The sequence below is a fragment of the Oreochromis aureus genome, linkage group 13, assembly GCF_013358895.1.
Source record: "Oreochromis aureus strain Israel breed Guangdong linkage group 13, ZZ_aureus, whole genome shotgun sequence".
Lineage (NCBI taxonomy): Eukaryota > Metazoa > Chordata > Actinopteri > Cichliformes > Cichlidae > Oreochromis > Oreochromis aureus.
In genome coordinates, this window is record NC_052954.1 from 16,109,989 (window position 1) to 16,130,139 (window position 20,151).

The 20,151-nt window shown below is 39.5% G+C and overlaps 2 protein-coding genes across 4 annotated transcripts; one reads left to right on the forward strand and one right to left on the reverse strand.

Annotated features, from left to right (window-relative positions):
- The first annotated feature begins 1,871 nt into the window (after window positions 1-1,871).
- On the forward strand, window positions 1,872-11,753 carry erlin1 (ER lipid raft associated 1). Of its 3 annotated transcripts, none has more exons than XM_031742921.2 (12): window positions 1,872-1,956; window positions 2,872-3,000; window positions 3,204-3,285; window positions 6,144-6,190; window positions 6,280-6,341; window positions 6,451-6,576; window positions 6,666-6,739; window positions 7,640-7,698; window positions 7,831-7,922; window positions 8,064-8,153; window positions 8,260-8,339; window positions 9,480-11,753. In XM_031742921.2, the coding sequence occupies exons 2-12, from the start codon at window positions 2,888-2,890 to the stop codon at window positions 9,669-9,671; spliced, it is 1,017 nt and encodes a 338-aa protein (XP_031598781.1). In that variant the 5' UTR covers window positions 1,872-1,956; window positions 2,872-2,887; the 3' UTR covers window positions 9,672-11,753. The 3 variants fall into 3 exon arrangements, with proteins under 3 accessions (XP_031598781.1, XP_031598783.1, XP_031598782.1); XM_031742923.2 differs by having other exon boundaries at window positions 1,874-2,206; XM_031742922.2 differs by having other exon boundaries at window positions 1,874-2,202.
- Window positions 11,754-16,187: 4,434 nt separating this feature from the next.
- Window positions 16,188-19,604, reverse strand: spef1 (sperm flagellar 1). The gene is made up of 7 exons (XM_031742980.2): window positions 19,396-19,604; window positions 19,133-19,244; window positions 18,526-18,673; window positions 18,369-18,414; window positions 17,317-17,395; window positions 17,115-17,220; window positions 16,188-16,758 (listed from the first exon to the last, which is right to left on the reverse strand). The coding sequence occupies exons 1-7, from the start codon at window positions 19,502-19,504 to the stop codon at window positions 16,645-16,647; spliced, it is 714 nt and encodes a 237-aa protein (XP_031598840.1). The 5' UTR covers window positions 19,505-19,604; the 3' UTR covers window positions 16,188-16,644.
- Window positions 19,605-20,151: the final 547 nt, after the last annotated feature.

Consider the following 20,151-nt stretch of genomic DNA (forward strand, 5'->3'; position numbering starts at 1 on the left):
TCAGGAAACATTGAACAAAATACGCAAAACAAAACTAGAATTAAATGAGATAATTGATAAAAAAATAATGCACCTCTCTGGGGACATCTCAGGCCCTCCAAGGTATGGAGGCCTATCTCCCCCCACCACTTCTCCTGCCAGTGGCAGACGCCCTCAGACATCGGTGCGTTGGTGGTTCTTTGTGTCTGGGATGGGCGTCCAGGTACCCACCGGCTCACTTCTTGGTGGCTGCTTATCGGGGCCTGGAGCCTGGGGCTCGCTCGGGCCACTTCGGGGGTGGGGTGCCCTCGGCCTCTCGGCCTGGGGCTCGGTCACTCTGACACAGCTGGCTGCCGGCGGAGCTCACGGGCACGTCACTGCAACCCCCTGGCTTCTGCTCCGCGGCTACTGAGTGACCCCTCATCTGGGACTCTCCTCAGCTCTTTCTGGGATAGTGGCGCAGCTGCCCCTCTGTTGGTCTTCCTTGGTCTCTTGTGTTCTGAGGGCCTCTGGATGTCTGGAGTCTTGATCTCCTCCATACCTGCTTCATGCCCTTGTGGACGGGGCTGTGGCCCCCCACACCCTCTAGCAGATCATCACATGAAGGAACCTTTTAAATACAAGCGTGCTCATGCTCACAGGTGTACACACGGGTACTCACACACACTAACTACACCCTTTTTGGCTCCTACCTCAAAGCACACTGTGTGCTGTCGATCTTACGTGCTGCACAATAATGTTTAATATTTAGTTTTTACTGTTACATTCCCATAGATCATCGTGATGTTGTTTATTATGTTGCTCTTTTTTTCTGCTTGTTTTCTCTTTTTTCTTTCTCAACAGGTGATCCAGGTGATTGATATATGTATTTTTTGTCTGCTTATTTTGTTGTTTTTTGTTTTTTGCCCTTTATCCCCATCCCTTTTCCCTGCTGTTTTTCTTTCCCTTTCTTTCTCCCCTTTCTTTTCCCCAGTCAAGTCTGTCCCATATTTAACAAGTGAAAATAGAATAAAATAAACAATAAAAGGTGAATCAAATAGACCATTATAGCAAGGCTGGGATGGTCCATTTGGTAAAGTAAATCCGTTGGGCATCTTTCTTCACCTTTAGACAATAATTCTGATGGCAAAAGAACCAAATGGGACAGGCAAAAAAAAAAAAAAAAGAAGGAAAAACTCCCTTTTAACATGAAAAAGCTTGGCTGTGTGTTGCAACCGGTTTAGGGTGAGGGGACAGAAGAAACACTCTGTGCATCATGAGAGCCCCCAGCAGCCTAGGTCTGTTGCAGTGTAATTAAGGGAGGATTCAGGGCCACCTGATCCAGACCAAACTATATGCTTTATCAAAAAGGAAAGTTTTAAGCCTAATTGTAAAAGTAGTCAGGGTATTTGTCTCCTAAATCTAAACTTGGTGCTGGTTCCACAGAAGAAGGGCCTGACAGCTGAAGACTCTGTTACCAATTCTACTTTTAAAGACTCTGGTAACCACAAGCAAGCCCGCTGTCTAAGCACAAAGCACAACGTTAACATTATGGAAGCAGTGTGGGATTATCTTGACAGAGAGCAAATGCAGAACAAAAGCCAGCCAATATCCAAAGAAGATATTTGAATATGTTTTTATAGTATTCATACAAAATAAATGAAGTGAAAAGAACTTCCTTGGTCCACTGGTTTTTCTGGACATCTGTCAAAGACTGGCCATTGTTTTATAATATTGGTTTTGTAAAACATTGATATTCTTCCGAAGCCATTTGGGTCTTATATATCTGTATAAATATAAAGGTTTTATCAAGATTTTAAATAAAATAAATCGTTTGACAAATTCCACCCATTTACAATGTCACTTCTTTTATTTCCAACTGTCCTGAAGGCAGCATAATGCAGCGAGTCAAAGCAAGATTGAAACCTGTGGGAGGCGGGGAAAGGGGGGTGGGACGTTGAATGCTAAGACCAGAAGGGGAGACGGTTTGCTACAGCGGTAATTTTACATATTATAATCCTGTGGTTTACAGTACCTACTGAAACATTATTTGGTCGTAGTGCAAGACGATTTAAAAGCTTTGCTTCACGCTAGTAGCCTAGCAAGCTTGCGTTAGCATTAAGCTACACTGAAACAGTGCTTCACTTCCGATCCCACCCAGTGAGAGCTAGCCAGCCAGCCAGCTAGCTAGCTAGCTAACCCAACCCAACCCAGCCAGCTAGGGTAAACGTTACTAACCGAGTGGTGGGTAAGCCTTTGTTTTCTTTTTCAGAACTTATTTGTGTTAATGTTATAGCTAAATCAAAGGACCTGTAGCTTTGAAGCACATATGTTGCTTCATAAGTTGACTGAGGAGTTACTTGCTTGTTACCCTTCTCAAGTCTTTCTATCAGCTAATTGTGCCTGTCACCGTTAGATGTTTAAACTAAATACACGTGAAGTGTACTTTAACTAAGCGAAGTCGTTAATTGTTACTAATAGTGTTGCTATATGGTATCCATTGATTGCTGTTAAGGCAACTATCATAGGTATAAAGGTTTCCATGTTTGACCCTGGTGCACCTGTGTTAATAGCTGACCGTCTCACTGGTGAATATAAAAGGCGTATATATGAGAGTGTGTGTAACCAATGTGTAATGATTTACTTAAACTCTTACTTTCATTGCAATGGGGTGAAAAACAGGGTGCACGGAGCAGAAAAGCTAAGCCATATGGTGTGTTGACCATAAAATTACTGGATGTAAAGAGGCAAGTTTTATGGCACAGCTCATGCGTTACTGTTGGTTTACCCTAACAGTCTTGACTGCATGTATTGCTGTTTATAGTTACAGTTTCCATCTGATCACAGACGTGACGGTGCCCTGAGGGCTTAGTGTTGTATAAATATTTCAGCATTTTCCTTTTCTCTCTGCAGGTGAGTGCTAGTAAGGATGACGATGCCGCATGTAGGGGCAGTATTTGCAGCAATAGCAGGAGTGATGGCCATCATGTTGCACTCCTCTATTCACAAGATAGAAGAAGGACACCTCGCTGTGTACTACAGGTATGTCAGGCCTGATTCATCACACCTGTTTCTGATGAAAATGACAACTGTACTAAGAATGTGGGAGTGCTATTTGTAAGCGACCTGTTTCTAATAATGGTTATAAAGTTATATGTCTTCTTCTTTTTTCCACCCTCATTAAATATAATCAAAAGAAAATCAGATATTGGGAACTCTGGTGAAATAATTTGTATTTGTTTCAGAGGTGGGGCATTGCTGACTACTCCCAATGGTCCTGGATATCACATTATGCTGCCTTTCATTACCACCTACAGAGCAGTGCAGGTAAGCCTCTCTTTCCAGGCCTGAAACATGGCCTTTGAGCAAAGGCATTTGTAATGTAAGATTCAAACAGGAGGTGCCTGCGCTTTAAAACTAGAGTGGGATCTTCTATAAATAAGTCAGCTACAGCATGCAAACAGTTGTTATTCAACCATGGCTGCAGGGGCTCTGTTTTACACCAAGTAAATGTAGCATTTACATGCCAATACATATACAGTTGTGGGCAGAAGTTTGCATACACTTATGATGGGCATGAAACTCATGACAATTTTAGTTTTTTTCACTGATTTCTTTGAGGTGTTATTTTTCCGGGGTAGAATGATTGTGCACCCTACATCTTTAATGCCTTTAAGAAACAAGAATTGGGTGCACAGGTTTGAATTTATTTAGGATTTTCTCCAATCCACACTCTGTCAAAAGTAAACATAGAGGTGCAAATATATACATACAAAACCCCTCTAATATTTGTTTAAATGTCTTTTTACAAGTTGCACTTCAATCAGCGGCTTTAGATAGTCATCAGTAAGCTTCTGGCATAATTCTGTCTGGGTATTTGGCCACTGTTATTGGCAGAATTGGTAGAGTTCATTTAAATTGGTTGTTTTCTTGGCACAGACCAGGGTTTTAAGCATCATAGTTCATAAATTTTCATTTGTGCTTTGGGAGGGCAATTCCAGAAACTTGACGTTAGTCTGGTTTATCCAATCCAAAATCAGTTTTGAGATATTTTTGGGATTATTGTCCTGCTGGAACACCCAACTGTGTCCAAGTTTTAACCGTCTAGCTGTCAATTTTAAGTGAAGTTGAAGATTTTGGAAATGGTCCTCATGCGCTGTTATTTCGTCCACTTTGTACAATGTACCAGTACCTCTGGCAGCAAAACAGCCTCAGACCATGCTACAGCCAACACCATGCTTAACAGCTGTTATAGTGTTCTTAGGTTTGAAAGCCTTATGTTTACTCCTCCAAGCATAAGTCTTGTCATTGTGGAAAAATAGCTCAATCTTTCTGTCACCTGACATAAAACTTTTCTCCAGAAGGCATTTGGCTCGTCATTGTTGGCAGCTGCAAAGTTGAGCTGGTTGGTTGGTTTTGAAACACAGGTTTCTTTCTTGGTTGCATGTTCTTAGTCTAGGGTGATATAAAACTCCCTTTACTGTGAACAGAGATGTTGATGTTCCAATAGCTCATGGCAGGCTTGAGCTTTAGTGGTTCCTGGCTTGTTCCTGAACATCCTAACAAATATCCTCTCATTTTAGGGTGATAGTTTGGGTCTTGTTCCAGACCTTGGCAAAGGTCTGGACTTGGTAGCATATCCAAGTAACTTGAAGATTTACGGTTGTTTTGGAAAACTACTGTTACATTTTATGAACGTTTACAATCAGAATCGTAAAAGAGTATCAGAGTAATATAGTAGAATATGCTTTACACATTGTATGCATTCAGCTTGTATTAACTTGAAACAACCATGCACTTCTTTATGTAATCTTGTATAGCTCCTAAATTATATAATGTAGTACAAAGTAGCATTGCACTCAATTTCAAATCTTAATAATGCACTCACAGGCCACTTTAATAGGTACCTTGCTAGTACCAGATTGGACCCAATTTTGCCTTCAGATCTGCTTCTCTGAAGCAAGTGCTGGAAACATTCCTCAGAGATTTTGGTTCATTATGGCATTAGACATTTGCTGCGCATTTGTTGGCTACACATCCATTATATAAATCTCTCACTCAACCACATTCCAAAGGTGCTCCTTTGGACTGATATCTGGTGTCTGTGAAGGCGACTTGAGTACAGTGAACTGATTGTTATGTTTAAGAAACCAGTTTGAGATGATTTGACCTAGGGCTGTTCAATATAACGATATATATCGGATGACGATATAAAAACGTCTATCGTTTCATTTTACGCTATCGTTTGTTTCGTGGTGTCGCAAAATAAACTGTTTACGGCAATATTTTTTTCATTATTTTGATGGTCACTGTAGTGGCTATATTAATTTCCTAAAGTTTGTTTATTGCTTGTTTATTTTCCACATAAACCTTTCACAATAAAGCTCAAGATCCTGTTGAGACTTTTCAAAATAAACTGAATCACGTGAAAGATGCAGAGTATTTATGGACGAGAAGCAAAAAAGAGCCGTCAGGTGCTAAAAATAAACCTTAAACTCAAACGTTAGAACAGGCTTTTCCCCGCAGCACGCCGTGTAATAAATACTAACAAAGAAAACGGCGGCCGTTACAACTTATGTCTAAAAATATATAGTTTCATGCATCAGTTAAAACACTCGACTCCAGGTACGCGACGCCCAGCTGGAAACACTTCACGCAAGTCGAGCTGCCCGAGATTCACAGAATTTACAGAAAATGTTACATTTTTGTGATTTATATCGGACGATAGATGTCTTAATATCGGGATATGAGATTTTGGTCATATCTCACTGCCCTAATTTGACCTTTATGACATGTTGTGTTATCCTGCTCTAAGCAGCCATCAAAAGATGGGTACACTGCGATCATACAGAGATGACATTTAAGGCTGTGGCATTTGAATGATGAAGAACTCCTGCAAATCAGAAAAGATAGGGCGTGCTTGGAGTCGTATGGCCATAAGTATGAAATAGGCAGGATGGATCCATGATTTCAATTTTTGTGATCCTGTGCAAATTGTAGTCTTAGAGTCACTTAAATCACTTTTATTCCCAATTCTGATGCTAAGTTTGAACTTCAGCTATGTTTAATAGCAGTTGAACCTGTTGTACCCTGGATTTTAGATGCTTAGTTTTAACAAATAGGAAAACACACAGATCACTTTTACTGATAACTATGTCACAATATGTTTTCAATTTTTGTTTCAGACTACACTCCAAACAGATGAGATCAAGAATGTGCCTTGTGGAACAAGGTGTGACTGAACTTCCTTATTTAGCTGTTAAAAAATTCATTCCCACGTTAAAATGAATATATATTTACCAGAATTTTTTTTCTTCACAGTGGAGGTGTGATGATCTATTTTGACAGGATAGAAGTTGTGAACATGCTCGTCCCCTCAGCAGGTGCAGCTTGTTTTTGTGAATTTCTTTCACTGCAAAACTTCCTTATTTTGTTGACTTATTAACCCTATTGGCATCCAAGTAATTGTTGCTTTTGTTCTGCTATATTCAGTGGTGGACATTGTGAGGAACTACACCGCTGATTACGACAAAACTCTAATATTCAACAAAATTCACCATGAACTCAACCAGTTCTGCAGCGTGCACACGCTACAGGAGGTTTACATTGAGTTGTTTGGTTAGTACATTTTGGTTGCATTTTACTACAATGCTGAAATTCCTGAAATTAGATCATACATTAGAACTTTTTCTTTTTTTTGTTTGCAGACATCATAGATGAGAATCTGAAGACTGCATTACAGAAAGATCTGAATGTTATGGCACCTGGACTTACAATACAGGTACCTAAACACACACATAACCTGCATGTTTTCAGTGACATTTTAGGGATGATAAAATCAGCTAGTTGGTTTTGTGCTGTGACACATCCAGAACTGAGATTCCACCCTCCCTCATTCCCTCGCTCTGTCCCTTTTACAAAGACTTTAAGGTAGTACTCAGTACTTAGAAGTGTATATTGTACATAGTTTAACTTTTCCAGCTGAAATGGAGAATGTTTAGTGGAAAAAGGCGAGATCGCACATGGATCATGGAGGTGGTAAATAACACACAGTTTCATACCAGCTAGATTTAGGCACTAGCAGCAAATGTACAGAGAGTAGAGATTAACAATCAGTCATTTGTACTGCCTACTAGTACACTAATAGTGTTGTTTTTGTTTGTTTTTTTCCTCTTCCTCGTTGGCAGTTGATCACCAAATAGCCCAAACTTATTGCACGTTTTCTTCCGCACTAACCTGTGTTAATACAGTTAAAAATGCTCCCACTGAGGTGAGGTAAAACAGAAGTCAGATTAAACTGTTGTTTACTGCATTACCTATTAGCTTCTTGCAGGAACTATAAATTCATTTTAAGCCGCGGGGTAAACCAGGTTACTGTCTGTTAGTGTTTGTTTAATGACCCCTGCTCATGGGCCAGGACCATTAGCGCACAGCTAGGAAGAAACAGATGTTAGTGTGACCCAAACAAACAACCCCCTCCCCCCAAACCCACACACACAATAAATAAAAAAATAAAAATGAAAATATAAAAAAAATAAATGACATTTGCTCACCAGTTTGAGGTGAGGAATCAAAGTCTGAATAGATACTAGTAGACCAATCTATCTGTTTTCTGTGTCTTCTTATTGTTGTGAGCAATTTTCCCTCACCGTTTCCCTCTTTTTTACTGTTTCCAATAAAGGCAGTTCGTGTTACCAAACCAAAGATCCCTGAGTCTATCAGGAGGAACTTTGAACTTATGTGAGTTTGTATAATTGACGTTACCAGCATAGACTTTGTATGTGGTTTAGTTTCTGTGATTTCCTCACTTGATTCATGCAAGACCACATGGAAAGCAAAATATTTGCAAGAACCTCATTTGTCTATGTGCAGGGAAGCAGAAAAGACTCGCTTGCTAATAACAGCTCAGACTCAGAAGGTGGTGGAAAAGGAAGCTGAGACTGAAAGGAAGAAAGCCATTATTGGTAAATGTGCTGTTTTACTGTAAAGCAGGCAGTTACCTTTTTATTTGCATGACCATCGGTACAATTTTAGCAGTTTGCCTCTCAAAGTTATTCATGCGTAACCCCACTGCCAACCTCAGCCTTCCCTTTTCTGTCACACAGAGGCTCAGAAAGTGGCTCAGGTAGCAGAGATCCAGTTCCAGCAGAAGGTGATGGAGAAGGAGACAGAGAAGAAGATCTCTGAAATAGAGGGTGGGCCTAAAATCCTTTGGTTCCTTTCTGTGACATGAATCTGTGTGTTCCTGAGTTGTGGTGTGCTGGTTTATTTGTCTCGTTCAACAGTGTTTCTTTGTTTCAGATGCTGCCTTCCTGGCCAGAGAGAAAGCTAAGGCTGATGCTGAATTTTACACTGCTGCCAAGTTTGCTGAAGCAAACAGGGTAAAAAAAACCAAACAGTTTAAACACTTTGTTGTTAACATCAAATGCAGTCATCACAGATTGTACAGTTTTAAAACAGTAACACTCTGCTGAGAGGTGTTTTTGCAGTGGCCATAACAATAAAAAAAAATCCCCAATGTAAAAGAGGATAAGGCCTGATTTAGACTTCTTTGTAGAGCCCATGATGTAACCTATGTAGGTGGCTGACATTGTTGACGCATTTATGCTTGTGCTGGTCCAATATGTGTTAATTACCTTGTGGTTGTGTCCTCAAGTTTTACATGCGGTGTCAGCTGATAGAAACAGTTGAAATGTTGGGGCTTTTTCCCTCCCTGGTCCCCGCTCTTTGTTATGGTCAGGTTTTTTTTGTTTGTTTTTTAGGGGCAAACATATTTGTCCCTGAAGTTTTTTCTACTTCTATGTGCATACTTTAACGTCAGTTCTGATCATTACAACAGTGCATCCAGGAATTTGTTGACATTTGTGAGTTCTTATATTAATGCTATTATTATCATTCCTTATTTTGAGATGATGATCCATATTTTCTCAATGATAAATTTAAAAACTGTGGTGGAAAAAGTAGCCAGAAATGCACAGGAGGACTCTATTGCACTAAACAGACCATTTACAATAGTTGTGGGCTGCGTCAACCCAATGTGTAGCTAAACTCCCAGGGAAGTGCACGGCAGATTACGGCATAGGTTATGGCATAGATTTCCAGCAGTTGTAGTAACATAGTTTTAGTTTGGGTTTATTTGTAGGTTTATACAGCAAACACATGAATCCACACAAACCTAGTGTAGTGATATTAATAACCTCAGTTCACCTGACCTAAACAGAATCGACTTTAAATAGATGCAGACTTTCGACACACTCTACCAAACTGGCTAACTGCAGAAAGATGTCACGAACCATTAATTACCGTCCTCCTGACAAGAGTCAGGTCTTGAAGCAGCTCTACTAGATCAGAGTTAATTTAATTGCTCATCACTGAAGTTGGTCCAGCTGCAATGTTGCTTTTATTTTTAGCCATGTAGCTGTATATAGTCACATTAAGATAAAGTGTTACCATAAACAGCAATGTGATCCAGCACTAATTGAATCCTCACACTCTGCCGTCTCTCTTCTAAATCCTTGCAGGTGAAGTTGACGCCTGAATACCTGGAGCTGATGAAGTACCAGGCCATAGCGGCTAACAGTAAGATCTACTTTGGCCAGGACATCCCGAACATGTTTGTAGAGGGGAACAACGGTCCACCTAAGTCTCCGCGCTCCCCTCCATTACCGAATGCTGAATCAGACTTCTTTAAAGTGAAGTCTGATGGGCAGTGAGTCCACAGCTCTGCCTCTGCACAGGACAGGAGAGCTTGATGAGGAATTGTCTTGTCACTGGGGCGTAGAGTGCTGAACTGAAGATGATGATGATGGGTGGAGTAGCTTTTCAGCTAGTTTGGTGAACTGCACGCTTCAGTCTTAAATCTAAATGGCAAAAAAAGAGTGGGAGAGGGTTTAAGGTGAACGAAAAGTGAAAGTGAGACGGGAGAAGGCGCCAGATGAAAAGGAATTTTTTGTTTTGTTTTGTTTTGTTTCTTTTTCAGCCTTTCACATTTTTGAAAAGATGAGCTTTAGGAATGAGATTGATGCCATAGTTAAAAATCAAAAGCATAAACATGCTAATGCCTGGGAAGGTGATGGCAACTAGTCGCCCTAATTTACATGTGCTTGCAATCAGTGCGGTGTTTAACTTTTGCTTTTGGGGCTGCATTCATTTCTCTTTTTTCTGTTGTTATCTTTTTTTTATTATTGTTTTTTGTATGCAAGGTCAATGATTTGTGATGAGTTATTGATTTTTGAGAATTCTGTGGCTTAGCTGCACTGGAATCTGACAGGTGACACTAATTAAAAGCTGGGTGGACAATGTATGTGCGTGTGATGGGGGTTAAGTCATCTCTGTGCCAACCTCACTTGCACTGACTTACTAAGGTGGCTGTTCTTTTAAGAGTATAAGGGCCCCTTTAAGCTGCTGGTGGATGAACTTGAACATTTGATGGGTTATATACAGAAGTGAGTGTGTTATAAATGTCCAGTTGAGTGAAATTAAACAGATATTAGCTGTGGAGGGGTATCAGATTGGTAATGTAGTTTATTATTTGGTGTAGTATTCTATTATTAGTTGTTTTTGGGACCTCCTGTGACACTGACTGTGAAGCAAATGAGATGGGAAAAAATGGAAGAAAGATCTGGCGCTGCTTAAAGATTTAGTCTAATACAAATTCAGGATGATTAACAGCTGATTGTTGTAACAGCGAGCACTGCGAGAAGTAGAGATTGTCATTAAAGAAGTCAGCGCATGTTTCTTTCTTTCGATTGGTTTCCAGAGCCGTGCATGTTGAAATTTTGAGTTTGGGATGGTTCTGATGGTTATTAATAGAGCCTGCAACCAACTCTGTTGTTATGCAGCGTATTAATAAGTGGTTAAATGTAAACTCTCAGGACATGTATTAAATATTAAAAAGACAGCTGTTTAATGTTCACTCTCCAAACAACAAATAATTCAGATTTTCACCATGAAGAAAGCTGTGGTTTGAGAGGAAAATGGAAAAGCACCACCTTTTCAGCTTGGTGTCTGTCTGGAACAATGCCAATTTAAGAGGATGTAGGGTGACTGAAATAGAAATAATATTTAAAACGAAATCTACATTTCATTGTCAATGTTTACATTTTTTATGGTGATTCATAACTAAGCGGACTACAGGATCTTCTGTCATTTCTCACCGAGATAATTGAAGTACCACAGAGCTTCCTATGACGACAGAAACTCGGAGAGGATTCACGTAACCTCCAATCAGTTTTTGACAGCACGAGTTCTACTCAAAAAGAAGTTGGTCTGTTTAGAGATGAATGTCGATGTTGCTTTAGCTTAAGAAAAGATGCGGGTTGGTGCTAGTTTTAATGTGTGTGTACATTTTGATTCTGTTCTGCTCTGCGTTTTCGAAACATGGAAATACAATTGAGATAACAAGCCTTAAATAATATAATGGTTTACCCCAGACTTACAAGCTAAAAGGCTCCTCATAGACTGAAGACGGGCCGTTCTGTGCGGCCTCGTCGTTCTCGCTTTGAAAGACTCAACAGGCAGTGAACACTACGAGTGTTTTGAAGACGCCGCGCTGTTTCTGTGACCTCCATTTGGCAGTTTAACGCTGCAACTCGCAATTGCTTTGGTGGTGGGTTCAAATAAAAAATGCAAAAGAGGGGGACGAATCACTCACAAAAATAATTTTTGTCGATTTTTTTTGTACTATATGTGAAATTTAAACATTGTCTCCTTGTTTTAAAAGGTTTATATGCAAAAATGTTTTCAAGTTTTGACAATGTTCTTATGTAAAAAATAAAACCTATTTTGATACCTCTCTTCTCTTTGCATTGATGTGTGGGCATTGTTGTGCATTCGAATGCCACAAGGAGGAGAACTTGTGCCATGGTAGATGAGTCACTTGGTTTGAATACTAGCAGAGTGGCAGACTTGATCAAAAGAATAAATGAAAGGATAAAGACCCCAGTGACCCATTGAATATGTGTCAGTTTGTATATTTCCAAAAGTTATGTATGTATAGAAGTAAAATCAATCATGAGCTTGTACAAAGTTTAGAAACACCTTTATTTTATGGGCTAAGTTACAGAAGGAAACTCAGATTTCCCTTACTATTTTGTGACACAGAACTACACATGCACACTGAAATATATTTGCATCTTAACTGCAGCACAAGTGCCTCAAATCTCACTGTTGTTTTATTTATGTCCTTTTTTTCTCCAATGTTTTCCACAAGTGACATTATATATTGTATCTACAGGTTTTCTATAGGTTTACAAATTGATAGATATACCAACCCACATTTGAGCCTGTGCATAATCGGCATGATTTATATCCCACCACATATTCTAATAAGAGGAATTTATATGATGTGCGACTGTATCTTAGCTTTTTGTTTTATTTCAAAGGCTGGGTGGTTGTGGAAAAATGAGCACGACTCAGTGAACACACTGAATATATAAACACGATCCATCACACAGTCCTTGTTGTTCTAACCCACATAATGTCTTGTAAACACTCCAAAAACAGATCTGTGTGTGTGAGAGTGTGTGTCTGTTGAGTTTGTAAAGTGGTCATCTGAAGAAAATAAAACCCGCTCTTCCCTCAGCACAGCCAGTCAGCTGTTCACAAATGCTTTCCAGGAAGCATTTAAAGTGTGTGTCAGTCCATGTGACCAGTGCCTGAGTGACCAGATGAGGGACGGCTTCCTCTTGTGACCTCTCAGCCCTCATGGACCCTGGTATCCTCTCACAGCCAAACCAGTGGTTTCTGGGGGAGGGGTTTAGCTTTTGTTTGACCCAGATAAACTTTCCCCCCCCACTTTTGATAAGATTTTAAAGATATATGATCATATTGAGTGTTTTCGGGTTTAAATAAACTTCACTCCTCATTGATTACAAAGGGAATTTGTTGTTTTTTTTGTGTTTTGGCCTGTGCTTATAGTAATGGGTGGTCTTATTACTTCTTGCCATTTGCGCAATTCCAGCCAGTTTGAAGTCCTCTCTCTTAGGAAGTGAGGCTATGGTCAGGTTTTTTTCCCTTTCCTGGCTGAACCAGCGCTTTTCCTTTTGTTGATTTTCATCAGATCCTGGATGATCCATCTTGCGTTGACTTCATCCTGGATGTGTCCCCAGATACAGAAAGGTGTGGTCCCTCATCTCTGAGTAAATCTAGTTCCCAAACAGCAGGGTGATACTCAGTGTGATTCATCAGCGGCAGGCAGCTCTTTTATCAAAAGCAGCTCTGTTCTTCAGTTTTCCCTCACATTCTTATCCACTGTATGTATTAAAAGGCGTATTAACTTTGCTATTTCCTATCACTTATCACTGTCTGAGTTTCTATGGAGACCCTGGTAATTTCTAAAGTCTGCTATACAATTAGGGCTCTTCTGTGGCTATGAATAGAGCTCTGTTTTGGGAAAATAACCCAAGAGATCATCAGGATTACTGTGTTTAAGACGCCAACATTGCTTGGTAAAACAGGTCTGCTTAATTTGTTTGCTTTTAAATTGGTCAAATAGTTGACTTTTGAGGGAAAAGGAAGGGAGAAATGGAAGCTAAGTTCTTTAGTTAACTCAGCAAACACGGTTTTTAATGCTTGCTGCTGCAGCCATCTTAACTCTTACAATCTTCAGTTTTTTCCACATGCTACAAACAGTGGATCAAGAGTTCCTGATAGCAAGTAGTAGGTACGGGGTACAAAGATGTGAACTTACATCATATAAAACTATAAAACCAAAACTCTCCTCTGAATAAAATCATATGAAATGCTAAAAACAAAACAGGGAATTATCAAGCAAAGCGGAGTTGAAATGTCAAGTTATTATTCCAAATTTTAAGGTACTTCTAAGTAAGTTGAAATTTCAAGATGCTAACCCAAAAGTTTGACCTGCTTAAAAAATAAATAAATAAATAGATAAAAATAAATCAGTGGCAGAAACAAACCTCCATAGAGAGTAAATATACAAGTACCAGCAAAATAGGAAAACTCAACAAGTAGTTAACGACCAGCCATAAAAAGTGCAAGCACAAGATTTCATGTAAAAAGGAATTTTACATGAAATCTTGGCTTTAACTTTCAAATATTTGACATAAAATCAGAATTGAAACATGGGGGCATGGAGTTTGAAAGAAGAGGGCATTGTTCAGGCAGAGATGACGTGCTTGACTCATACAAGGGATATAAAAAAACTGGGCTATTGGCGCCTCTGTAACTTTGGTTGATTGGATTATTTATATACATTTTATATATATTCTTATATATATATATTGAAATCTTAGCACGAACCTTATATAAAATTGATTGTTGGTATCTGTTTAGAACTCTTCATGGCATAGATTCAGAGGATTTGGAAGTATGTCTCAGAGCTTTTGGTCCATACTGACATGATAGCATCACACAGTTTTGTCTGCTGCACATCCATGATGAAAATCTCATGTGTTGCACAGCATCACAAAGGTACAAATGTACATGTCAGATATTTTTTTTTAGATATTTTAACTATTGTGATTGAAAGAAATGTATTACAGTAAAAAAAAAAAAAACTAAATTATTATAAAATATAATTTGAATTATATTTTTTTAACATCTGTCCTTTGTATTGGACTTTGGGTCTTGCTTAACCACAGTGATGTAATGATGCTGTTTTCATCTTCCTGTGGATTTCTGGTAAAAATTAATTTTTGTCTCATGAACATGAAATAGATGAGGTAAGCACATCTGAACACTAAAAACAGTCAAGCTTTTGATTAGCTGTGCTGTAAATGTAGATCACGTCAGCCACTGCTCTTACAGTGATCGAGCATGTTATGAGATCAGGAAAGGCTTTTACTTAGAACTGTGGAACGGGGGAAATCATCTGCTCATCTATGTTTAAGAGAGGTCCTTATTAAAGACACCTGGTATGGTCTTCTGCTGCTGTAGCCTATCTGCTTCAAGATTAGACATGATGTGCATTCAGACATGCTCTTCAACATACCTTGGTTGTAATGAGTGATTATTTGAGTTGCTGTTGCCTTCTTATCAGCTCAAAGAAGTCTGGCCATTCTCCTCTGACCTCTGGGATAAACAAGGCATTTTTGCCCAGAGAACTGCTGCTCACAAAATGTTTTCTCTTTTTCAGAGCATTCTCTGTAAACCCTAGAGATGGTTGTTTGGGAAAATCCCAGTACATCAGCAGTTTCTGAAATCCTCAGATCAGCCCATCTGGCACCAGCAACAATGTTACATTCAGATTCTCTTAAATCAACTTTCTTCACCATTCTGATGCTCAGTTTGAACTTCGGCTTGAGTTCCTGCCATGTGATTGGCTGATTAGATATTTATTTAACCAGCAGTTGAACAGAAGTACCTAATGAAGTGAGTATATGTACTGGTTGTCAGGTAAACGGGGACATTTTCATATAGTGTGGTCCGGCAGCAGAACCACTTTAACTGAGTGTGATTGTGACTCATCACATATATTGTGTCACACTGAGTCAGATGTTTTCCATTGTTAGACGTAATTTACCAAAAATAAATCAATAATTCATTAATTTAAATACATGCATTTGTTAAGTGGCTCCACAGTGTAGTGGTATATAAGCTAATGGATCCCAGGAGGAGAAACATATCCCTTTAAGGTTGCATCAAGAAGTATCCAGTGTAGATATGCATGCAGAGCTACCTGCAGTGGCGACCCCTTGTGAAAAAAGGAGTAATTAAAATCTAAATCTAAAATAAGTGTAACTGTAAACTCATTAGGTGTTTGTTTTTCTCAGTCATTAATTGATTGATAATGATGATTAATGAGGTGGCATGATTGTGAGCACGACAGTCACATTAGTAGGCAGCTGGAGATGATCAGCTGCTCCTGGTACAGCTACAGGTCACATGCCTCTCACTCCAACAAAGCCCAGATAAAGTAAAACAATGAGGGACATCTCTCTCTTATTTGGCACTACAGAAAAACCTCAAGAAAGTGAAATGAACTTTATATCGGAAAAGCAGACGTTGGGCTGCGGTCTGCTGCTGCTGTGTCACAACTTCGTCAATGCTCCTGACTTTGATGTCGCAGTAATTCTAAAAAAAAAAAAATGCTCGATAAAGTGGAAGTGAAGTTATTAACTAAGTTCTGGTTAAATAAGGTCAGGTTTGAATGAGTGAAGGAAGGAAGTGGCTGCCACCAAATGCAACACCTTATATAGTTTTGTTTTGCTGGCTTTAACCCACTACTTGGCTTATTTAAAACACTGCCGTCTTATTTAGTGAGATAATTGTGAATGGGGATTTGTGGCTTTATTTAGAAGCTGACAGTCAGAAATTATGGGCTGTTAAAAGAAGCCCAGATATACCTTTCACAAAGAAGCAACTATTTACATTCAACAAGTCATGATTTCATATAAAAGGGTCATGAAGCATAAACACAGAAGATTCTAGATATAAGGCAGTGGATCATGTTATTAAAGAAAGAAAAGGAGACATTTCTGCATCTTGAAGTGTGTACATTTTATGTTCTGAGATAAAATCCCCTTTTTTCTTTTTCAAAACAGGGATTTAAAAAGTTCACATCTGGAATCCCCCGTGTGCATTTCAACAGATGTGACAGTTTTAGCTGGTGGGATTAGATAAGATGATCATTTGCCTTAACTAATATTTCTTTTTAACAAAATACAGGTTTATATATCAGAACTGCTACAGACATTTCTCTGTTTGTATAGTTTCACAGCTGCTTCAGTGTGTGTTGCCTCTTGCTTTGTACGTCTCCAGATGCTGTGTCAGATCTTGAATACGGACATCCTTCAAGTGAACCAGATGTTCCAGCTTGTTCACTTTCATCTGGAGGATCTGCAAACATACACGACCAAGAAAACCAAGAAAAGAAAAAGAAAAAAGGGATGAGGTTAAAGGGAGGATATTTCTTTGAAGGCTTCTGAAAACTTCATTGTGTGGTGAAAGGAGAAGTTGCACGTTTGTGTCATCCTTCTGCTTCTCTCGAAACATGCAGATGTGACCACAGATGGAAAAGAAAAATAAGGGTTATATCCGCTGAGCAGATACTGACTCACTCGCCACTGCTGACACAGGGTATTACACATGCCTAACACACACTCCTAAATATCTTTCTCCATCTCACACACACACAGACACACACTTTAGCAGAGTGTTTCCTGCATTCATGCATGTCTGCATGCAGACTTTACCTCCACAGTCTCCATCAAAGACATAATTGCTTTTTCCTTTTCCTTCAGCATTTGTTGGAAAGCAGGATCCATGTCTGAGTAAAACTTTACTGCACGCTCCACTTTACTGTACCATAAAAAAAGAATGCACACGCTATTATCTTTGTTTTAAATGTTCTTGCGATTCATTGCATTATAATTAAAAGCAGTGTTTTGGTCATACCTGTTTTTCTGCCTGTTCTTTTCATCTTTTTTCAATTCCTCCAGCTGAGTTAGAAGTCTTATCTCAGTCTGCTGAATTTCTGAAGAAAAAAAAGTGTCTTGTTTTACAAACTATGATGTGAACAAAACACAATGACTGAAAAAATCTATACAGCTGAGTAAAAGAGATAAGGCTTGGTGGCAGAAAGGATGATGAGCAATAGCAGAAAGAGGGTGAAACACTGAAGTAAGATTACTAGATAAAGGAAAAAAAATATCAGGCTTTAAGTCAACGGTGCTGAGCTCAGGCCAGCGATAAGAGCCATGTGGAAACTGATACGAGAACCTGAGTCATGTGTCTGATAGCGGGAACGAGTGTAGACGGAAGAGGAAAGAGCAGAGGGTGGAGGCACTGGCCAGCTTTAATAGGGACGGATGAGGTGTGGGAAACAAGTTCACTACTTTAGGGTGGTGGAATTTCTTTCTAATCAGTTCTCCCCGATTCCTTCAAATGGACGTTTCTTTGTGTTTCTGATTGGTCACTGCTATCTCTGGGATAGATTACACTTAACTTGGGCCTGAGAAGATCTTGGAGACGCTTCATTTCAGTGACAAAAACAGTGATGAACAGTCACTAAACTGCTCCCTTAAACAAAAACAAAAAAAAGAGGGGAAAAAAACACCTTGCTGAATGCTGAATATGCTGACTCGGTGTTTGGGAGCTGACAAGCAGATATAGCAGCATTAACAAAAAAAAGTCTAAAATAACACCAAACTCACTTCCTGTGCTAAATAAAGCACATCTTAGCTTCAGTTTTGTTTGGCTTCAGTTAAATAAAAAACAACTGTTTCAGCTGATATTCTGCACAACCTACACTATCATTATGACACATGCTGCAACATGCATAAGGCCAATACAAAGTCATTGCATTTATCCTAATTCAGCTGTTTTATTTCCATAATCTACTTAATGTTACTAACTTCATCGCAGTTTGTAACTTCCAGCAACGCCTACATCACTATCGTGTGATGTGATGCACAGCCAAATATGGCATCAAATGCAGAAGACTGTACCTTCATGAGGTTTCTCCTCATTCCTGGTGTCATAATACTCCATATCCTAAATTTATAAAACAAAATATATATCCAATGTGGTTAGATTAACACGGACAAGCATGCAGTAATTCATATAGACAAAAAAGTGACATATACAGTGTGTGTCACTACACACCAGTATGTTGTTGGGGGTGTACTCCAGTTTCTTGTCTATCTTCTCCCTGAGGGTGCTCAGGACAGGCACTACTGCTCCTGTGGTGCTCTGTGCAATTTTCTTCAGTGTCTCCTCAGGCACATGGAAGTCCAGCTTGGAAAATACCTTCCTATCCTCAGATAAATAAAAACACATGTTTCTAATACCTAGAACTATGCACAGTAGTATCAGCAGACTCAGTGTGATTTAACTGATGAGACACAACATGGGAGCCAAACGTTTTCAGCAAATTCCCATAAATCTGACGCTGGCTTTGTGCCATATCAGTGGCGAGGGATGGAGTGAGTGGGTGTAAGTCGGATTTGTCCGCAGGACCAGATGTGGAGGCCCAGGAATAATTTTATTTGGATGGGAAAAACATTAGGCAATGTCTGTCATTCCTAATAAGAGATATTAATTAGCCATCTAGCTTTTTTGTAGCCTGTGTACAAGTTTTTGTGGCAGGCTGTTAAAATGTGATGTTTTTCAGCTGTGGAGAATGTTTTTCTGTGGATGGGCTGTAGTCATTCAGTCCACCAGATTCAGAAGAATCACACACACACACACATATAAAACAGTGATGTCTTGCCTGTTGAGCAGGTTCCAGTTGCTGAGCTTCTGTTGTGTGGAGTTTGCAGAAACATAGTTGTGCAGATCAACAAGCTTGGGGAAGAAATATTTTACCGCCTCAGCAGCCATCACTAAGGTTCAAAGAGAAACTTAGTCAGTTCACAAATAAATAAAATTACCGTAGCTGGAGACATGGAGCAATGCAGATCATATTACTCCTGCTGTTACTGCTTGATTGTTTGGTTAGCAGCTCCCTGAGGACTGCTTAGCCACCTTTACTACCTGCGTCGCTGAAGTCTCTTGTGATGTGTCTTTTGGGCCGGGACAGAGGTATCTTATCTATCCACGCAAACAGGTCCTGTAGTTCCTCTTCGTTTAGTTCTCGTTCCATTATTTATAAAATTACAGTCGTTTCTGAACGATTAAAACAGTCTTGATGAGCTAGCCTATAGCTTCAGCCCACCTCAGGTTGTTTGAAGCGTTGCTAGGCGATCAGCTGTTAAAGGGCCAGTTCAACCCCAAATCAAAAATATAGATTTGTTTCCCTTTTGGCCCATCTTTGAGGGATTTGGGGTTTTAGGGAGTTGCAAAGTCTTTCAGTTATAATGTTGTATTGTTATCGGCCTTCTCTTGAATACATGCACTCAATACATGCACTTGTGTTGCTCTGGTGCTCAAAGCATCTAAAATTAAGCGGGACATCTTGCAGACATCATGACCCCCAAATCTACCCTTGAGGAGAGGCTCCTGGTAGTAATGGTAACCCCTTCATCTGGAGCAAACTCACCCTGTATGCTTTCGCCGTTTCTCTCCTTCTCCATATCCACACTTCTCTCTCCCATCATTTTGGAAGAAGTTCGTCTTGGTTTTGTCTTTCCATTGTTTTCTGTGACGCTTTTAGTTGGTTTGTGGGAAACTCGAATCTGGCCTTTATATTCTTGAGTGTAACCAGTGGTCTGCACCTCGTTGTAAACTCTCTGTATTTCATTTGAAGAAGGCATCTCTTTATTGCAGACCTTGACAATGATACAACTCCTC

What these genes read in the sequence shown, in the direction of transcription:
- spef1 (XM_031742980.2), bottom strand. Translation starts at nt 19,504, where the DNA reads ATGGAACGAGAACTAAACGAAGAGGAACTACAGGACCTGTTTGCGTGG. An exon ending in TGAGGAGAAACCTCATGAAG is followed by an intron (nt 17,396 to 18,368) that starts GTACAGTCTTCT and finishes TTTTTTCTTCAG; the next exon opens with AAATTCAGCAGACTGAGATA. An exon ending in CTTTGATGGAGACTGTGGAG is followed by an intron (nt 16,759 to 17,114) that starts GTAAAGTCTGCA and finishes GTATGTTTGCAG; the next exon opens with ATCCTCCAGATGAAAGTGAA.
- erlin1 (XM_031742921.2), top strand. Translation starts at nt 2,888, where the DNA reads ATGACGATGCCGCATGTAGGGGCAGTATTTGCAGCAATAGCAGGAGTG. An exon ending in CATGCTCGTCCCCTCAGCAG is followed by an intron (nt 6,342 to 6,450) that starts GTGCAGCTTGTT and finishes TGCTATATTCAG; the next exon opens with TGGTGGACATTGTGAGGAAC. An exon ending in CACCTGGACTTACAATACAG is followed by an intron (nt 6,740 to 7,639) that starts GTACCTAAACAC and finishes TTTCCAATAAAG; the next exon opens with GCAGTTCGTGTTACCAAACC.